Genomic DNA, 6631 nt, shown 5'->3' on the forward strand with positions numbered 1-6631 from the left:
AAGTCGCACGAAGAACGAAGAAGCAGACTCACTTGAGATGCAAACAAAAACGGGGAACTTTCTCGAAAAAAAGTCCAATCCAATCAACCAACAAGGTATATTTAGCTTAAGGCAGTCGGAGACCCGCGACGCGGGATTTCACTCTAGGCTCGGCACTATGGGAGATAGGTAAGGGTTCTCTCGAGAATTCGGTCACAAAACCTCTCTTTCTCCAAGTGGGGCGTGGCAGGGGAATGAGGACTATCTAGTTTTTCATTTCACTACAGTAGATCTGGCTCTTGGCGCTCTTTCCCAGGTTCCAAAGAAAAAAATTATCATAAGCGGGAATTACCAAATCGTGAAACGAACGGTAACAACTTATCGCATCTGTCCTCCAGCTCCGGCGAGACATAAGAAGTAGAAGTAGAGGTAGAGGTAGATCAGTCTATAGATCGATACGAAACCTTAGACCTAGAGGGGTACCTTTCTCATTTAATGAACAATCCATCCTTTGTGCTGTTGGAATTCAGCAAAGGGTACCGTTTTGGGACTTTAGTTAGGGCTCATTGGCTTTGTCGGCTTATCAATCTCATCTCTTTCTTTACTTTCAGAAGAAGAAGGTCAAGTGCTGTCAAGTCGGAAAAGGATTCGGTTACGTGAAGCCGCACCCTACCCGTCTTCGCTGCTTTCTTAGTTATAAGCGACATATTTAGCCAATGAGGAAAATCAAGCCATAGTCACGTGAGCTTTCAATTAGCTAGGAGCAAGAACCATGTGATAATAAAGACTGACCTAGGAGCGGAGCTACTTGCTTGAGTTGCAAGTCCTGAGTTCATAGTAAGGCCTACTTGCTAGAGATCCTAGCTACTTATTCGAGGTAGTCGAGCGGAAAGAGCTATTCGTGAGAGGAATGAGCTAGGGCTTATTGATAGAGTTAGGCACTAGGGCCTATTATTCGTAGTCCCATCGCTATTCATTAATGGTTCTAGGTCCCTGCCCATGTTGTTGGTAGTTAGCAGTTCACCATCGATGAATAGTACGAACATCAACTAGGAGACTCGAGTTCCCTTGCTCTGTTGTTGGTAGTTTGTCGTTCCCCACGGCATATCTCTCAGCAGAGTACGCTCACTAAACACTATTCCAACTCCTTTCCTTTCGATAGTGATGCTAATATCCAATTTCAATGCCTTTCAATGCCCGACCCCCAGTTTGTGTGTTTCATTCAAGTATGAGCTTAAAGTTAAGTTAGTAGCTGAAGTACTCTTTCGAGGTATGAGTTCTAGCTAAAGGGAAGCCACTCCCCATTTGCTAGGTCTACAACCATTAGCACTTAAGGGAAAGTAGCTCTCCTAGCGAAATAACTGGTTTAGCAATATTAGGACGGACCAACACTGTTAGTTCGCTTCTTTCGCCAACGTTTGTAGTTACCGATTCAATCGATATTCCCTACCCGAGGCATTCGAATGGGCCACTCCTATCATTCCTTGGCTCGATTCAGTTAGTTAACAGCTTCACTAGTGGATTTCAATACTCCTTGTCCGAGTACCTCCGCTATTTGGTGATTACTAGAGCTACTGGCTTGAGTTATGCATTGTAGATAGAGCTCGTTAGGGGAGGCAGTTATTAATGAGAAAGAGGCTTTTGTCATTAATGACATTTCGAAATATCTGGATCTCTTTGAAAAAGAAAGAATCCCCGAGTTTCCTAAGGCAAAGGTGGAAATAGGAACAAATAGCTTTATGGAAGAGCTTGTTAAGGACTACGGGCTCGAGAACCCAGCTCTTTCTTCCCTTATAAAAGAGATTCATACTATTCTAAAAAAGGACCTCGCTTTCTTGGACACGAGTCCCCGGATATGAAGAATAATGTAATTTATGACAATATAGGACTCCTTCTGAGGAATCACCGCTAACCCCTGACCGAATTCCTAAACCTTTCTTTTTTAGGTATGCCGCCCCGCAAGCAAGGAGTGCCACATAGGTATTTTCCAGCTTCTCGAGGGCTGCGACAAGGGTTCCAAACCTAGCCTATTTTAGCTGAATAAGGGGCCTACAGGAGTTGGTATCATTGAGAATGATAACACCTTACCATTGTTCGAGATCGTGCCCCTTTCTCTTTGCGAACGATGTTATGTTCTAATATTATATAATGGCCATAAACATAATCTTAACCTTCCTCAATGAAAGGAAGGCGAAAGCCTGGGAATCCCACTCAGGGATGGTAGGAAGTCGATGAAAGCTCGTGCCTGGAACAATAAGTCGGACATCCTATATAGAAGTGTATTCCTTATCGAGAAGACAACCTTCGGCGTAGAGAAACAAGTCGTGTAGGGAAGCTTTCGTGCGAGCAGCCATTTTCCTTCGACAGAGGTGGGCAACCGGGTTTTCGTTAGAACGTGGGTCTCACGAACCTGATGCCGTAGGTTCAAGTCCTTTGATATCTTAGAGCGTATAATCGCGGATCAGCATGACGTGAAGAGTTAGATCGTGGAAAGGTGAATACGCAAGATTGAGATTATCGCGTACCTCCTTTCTTAAGCCCGGGGCTAGGAGCCATGGGTTAAGATCTTGGTTAGAAAGCGTATCCCGATCGATGAAAGTCTGATCATCGCGAATACATGGGAGATTACATCGTGACACACATACATAAGTAAAAGATCCCGACCGGGAGTTGGGGTTCGGTTCTTGTTGGCCAGCCTCGAGAGCATATAGATAGTAGGCAAGGTAGCAAGACATCTGAAGAGAAAGAGGAATTATGAATCTAGTTTACTACATCCGTAAGTACGGGCATAAGAGAATAAAGAGCCGCATCGTGCTAAATCAGGCATCCAAGGATAAAGGCAACGAGAATACTGTAAATAGACCCCTCACCAGGAGTTCCTCTTCGGTAGGAATGGGTCTACAAATGCTCCCTGGGAGAGATCTACTGAGGACTAGTGGATTTCGCTTACTTTGGTCTTCCAGACGATTTTAAAAACCTATACCACCAATCCCAATTGTCTTCTATCGTTCGTATCCCTCTCACATTCGTTCGAGCGGCTTCGCTCCTCTCCCCTCGACCAAGTTGCTATCTCTATATGGTAGTTGACTATATAAGCTACTTATCGCTAGTAATGACTGTGTTTCCCTATGGTTTCCTAGTCTGTAACTAGCATGTGTTGATTATGTCTCTTGCTAAGTATTGACTGTGTTTGCATACGGCTAGCCAGTCTTCACTAGCTTTTTTCTGCTTGTCTGCCATATGAGAGAGACTTTACTGTAAGCAAGGTAGCTTTTCCAAAACGAAAAAAGTAGACTTGTTCAAGCATCTCTGGCAAGAAAATGGTTTTGCTGCTATATAAAACGAAAAATAGCTATACTTGCTAAGACACCTAGCTAGTATTAACAACAAGCAAGATTCACTCGCTCATCAGCATACGGGCCCCTCTGCTTCCTTGCTAGATTAGAAGCCAAACAAGCTGTTTTAACTTCACTTAGGCAACAAGAGCTAATAGTTAGAAGCAACTGCAACATTGAATAGCGCTTTCAGCTACAGAATGCGAGGTTAGCTACACTTGCTTAGTTCAAACAACAATAGCTACAATAACTGCTAAAACAGCAGAGCTCTTAGCAACATTTCCCCCGAACTACTCACTCAAGCAGGAACAAGAACTCCTAGCTTCAATAGCTACTTTAGCACCTTAGCCCCTAGCTACACTTGCTGCTCTGCATTAGCTACACTTTAGATAACTACTTAGGGCTATAAGTAAGTCAAAAAAGAGCTGTAGATAAGCTTCTATCATTCGTATACCATTGATAGGTATACTCACTTGCTTAGAGTGAGAAACCACTCGCAGTTGACTTGGATGAGCTCGAAACCTGCTTTAAGTAGTCTTTGTTCATCTTAACTGAGACTTCATGCATACTCTTTCGGGGGCTGCATGATGATATGCCGAAAAGCATCTGAAAAGATGTGGGAGCAGTGAAGAGGCGAATGAACAATTGACTACGAGAACCGGCTGAAGTATCTTCCAAAGCATGACCAACCCGGAGAGGGAGCTATCACACAAATCAACTGCATCGGGTACAGCTGCGCGTCCTGAAGAAATCCCAAGTCTTTCGGCAAGACGAGGCACACTTGAAGTAGCCTGCTAATTCCAAGCCAACAGCCTAGATTTAGTACTTTAATCTAAATTATTATCGTAGATAGAGAGCATCACTGAAAGCTTACTAAACTGCTATATATATAGGACGCGATCATGACGGAGTAGCACATAGTGGCCTAAGGCGTTGTTGGTTGTATATTGTTATTTGAAATTGAAAGAGCTTTCTTTCGACCCCCTCGCTCGTCTCTTCTTTTGCTATTTGGACTTCATAGGAATGTGCATTAGCAAGACTATTTTATATAAGTTAAGTATTGATTCATCTTCCTACCTACCTTCAAATTACTTCACCTAACAACTCCTCTTCAAAAGAAGAGAAAGCCTACTCCCCAACGCCCTATTATGGGTCACCAGTTTCGTGCTTTTGGCGAGATGCCTATGCTAACTTCCTTGCTGTCTAAGCCCCGGCGCCCAGGCTTCTTGGGTGAAGAGAACTTCTGTCTTCTTCTTAAAAAAATGAAACATTCTATCCCTTACGCCCTCTTGGTTCCTTGCTTTAAGTGCAGCTACGACTCCTTCCCTTGAGCCCCGGCCTAAGCCTAATGACCTTCCTTACTAAACCACCAACAGCTCTCACGACGGCCTGACTTTCCTCCCGTTCACTTCTTTCTTGCTTGGGAATTGAATCAGAAGCCTCGCCCTGCTCTTTCCCAGTCTCCCTTTTCTATTATACACTGCCCGCTTTCTTCTCCTGATCCTCCACCAGCTTCGCCCCCCAGCCTTCCAACGGATTTCCGTGCTTCCTGTTCCCGCGGCAGACATATGCTCGGTTGAAGATAGGAGTAAAAGAATGTTATTAGAATTTCTCTCGAATTAGGAGATCTATGCTAATAAAAATCCTCGGGTTCGAACAGTTTATTTCCAGAATTTCGCCCGATTTGATGGAATTTTCATTCTTAGGTATTATGCTGATCGTGGTAAGGAGTATAAAATTAAAACATTGATGAGGAATCATAAAATTTACGAGTTGAAAGTCTATATTGGTGGTAAGTTCTTATTACGTTTCAGAGATTCATGCACATTGCTCCCTAGCAGTCTTGAATCATTAGGTAAGACATTATGTCCTGAATTAGGTGCCAAAGGTTCTATCCCACATTCTGAATTGGAAGTGTCTAATCTTCAGGGTCATAGTGAGGATTTGATAAACTATCTTCGACAAGATATCCTTATCTTAGGTGGTGTGATGTTGAAGGCACAAAAGATTTATTGGGATAAGTATAATATTGATATCGAGGAAGTGATGACATTGTCATCGCTTTCCCTTAAAATCTTTCGTAATAATTATTTGGATGATGAGTCCTTTCATATTCATTTACCTACTAGGAATCAAGACACCTTTATTAGGCGCGGGTATTATGGTGGGCATTCTGATGTCTATAAACCTTATGGGGAGAATCTATACTATTATGATGTGAACTCTTTATATCCTTATATTATGAAAGAATATCCGATGCCTTGTGGTATACCAGTCTGGAAAAAGAATTTGGAGAGCGTCGAATTAGATAGCTTGTTTGGCTTTATTGAGGCCTATGTAGTCTGTCCTACTAATATATCATGTCCATTCTTACCTTATAAGGATAAAGCAGGTACTTTACTCTTTCCTACAGGTAAATTCGTTGGAGTCTTTTATAGCGAAGAGTTGAAGTTTGCTCGTCATTTAGGTTATCATATAATGCCTCTTAGGGGTTATTTTTTTGAGAAGAAGGCCAGTGGTTGGCGCTGACTGTGTTAAAGCCAGGACAGTGTGTGCGTGTCACCAAACACGTGCACCCGCACGGGAGGAAGTAACAATGAGTGAGCTGCTACACTCAAACCTCTTACTTTGCCCGCTGGGTTAGATTCAGCTCTCGCCACCTCTAACTGGGGTATCAGTCCCACATCAGAGAGTTTCCTCTCTTGACGCCACTTCATGCTCACTTCAGAAATGAAGCTAATAAGGCCTAAAGCTGAGCGACGAGTCCACTGGCATGAGAATCAAGCGAAGTAGAGCGATAAGCACACTATCGATTGATCCAAAGAAGCTTAACGACAACTTCCATTCCTGGCCCAGAAGGAAAGAGACGAAAGCAATCCCTTGTTCCATCTTTGGAAGCTAATGGGCCGCCCTTAGAAAACCATGAATCTTGAGGAATTGATGATCTTTTAACAATACCTTCTAAAGGATGGCTAGTCCAAGATGCTGAACAACAAAGTTTGAGTTTGGAAAAACACCATCATTATGGGAATGTACACGCGGTAGAAAAATTACGTCAATCTATTGAGATATGCTATTCTACAATTTTATATTTGCGACAAGAAATGAATCCGGATGACTGACCCTTATAATCCAGTCTATATAATGTCTTTTTCGGGAGCTCGTTATTAGTAACTCATTCCCATGCCTTCTTTTCTCAACTCAACGTCCAAACCCCTCTGTTGGCTCAGCTCTAAAGAACAGAGTGTTGAAATCCCTCTCCATCTCGTTCCAGGTAAAGATAGACATTATAGGGAGAGTGAGATAGCAGGTAAAGG

At 42.9% G+C, this 6631-nt stretch overlaps 2 protein-coding genes across 2 annotated transcripts in view; one reads left to right on the forward strand and one right to left on the reverse strand.

Moving 5' to 3' along the window:
• The window catches only part of LOC130827019 (NADH dehydrogenase [ubiquinone] iron-sulfur protein 3), a 3728-nt gene extending 1784 nt beyond the window's left edge, over positions 1-1944 (reverse strand). Inside the window, exon 1 of the mRNA XM_057692652.1 lies at positions 1-1944. This exon is cut by the window's left edge and continues 1784 nt beyond it. The gene's annotated coding sequence lies outside the window, so the exon portion shown is untranslated.
• A 3119-nt stretch (positions 1945-5063) lies between these two features.
• LOC130826599 (DNA polymerase-like) lies at positions 5064-5843 on the forward strand. Its single transcript, XM_057692178.1, has one exon. It carries the CDS (start codon positions 5064-5066, stop codon positions 5841-5843), a length of 780 nt encoding a protein of 259 aa, XP_057548161.1.
• Positions 5844-6631: the final 788 nt, after the last annotated feature.

The sequence above is a fragment of the Amaranthus tricolor genome, chromosome 11, assembly GCF_026212465.1.
Source record: "Amaranthus tricolor cultivar Red isolate AtriRed21 chromosome 11, ASM2621246v1, whole genome shotgun sequence".
NCBI classification, from domain to species: Eukaryota; Viridiplantae; Streptophyta; class Magnoliopsida; order Caryophyllales; family Amaranthaceae; genus Amaranthus; species Amaranthus tricolor.

Coding starts and splice junctions, on each gene's coding strand:
- LOC130826599 (XM_057692178.1), top strand. CDS start 5,064: ATGAGGAATCATAAAATTTACGAGTTGAAAGTCTATATTGGTGGTAAG.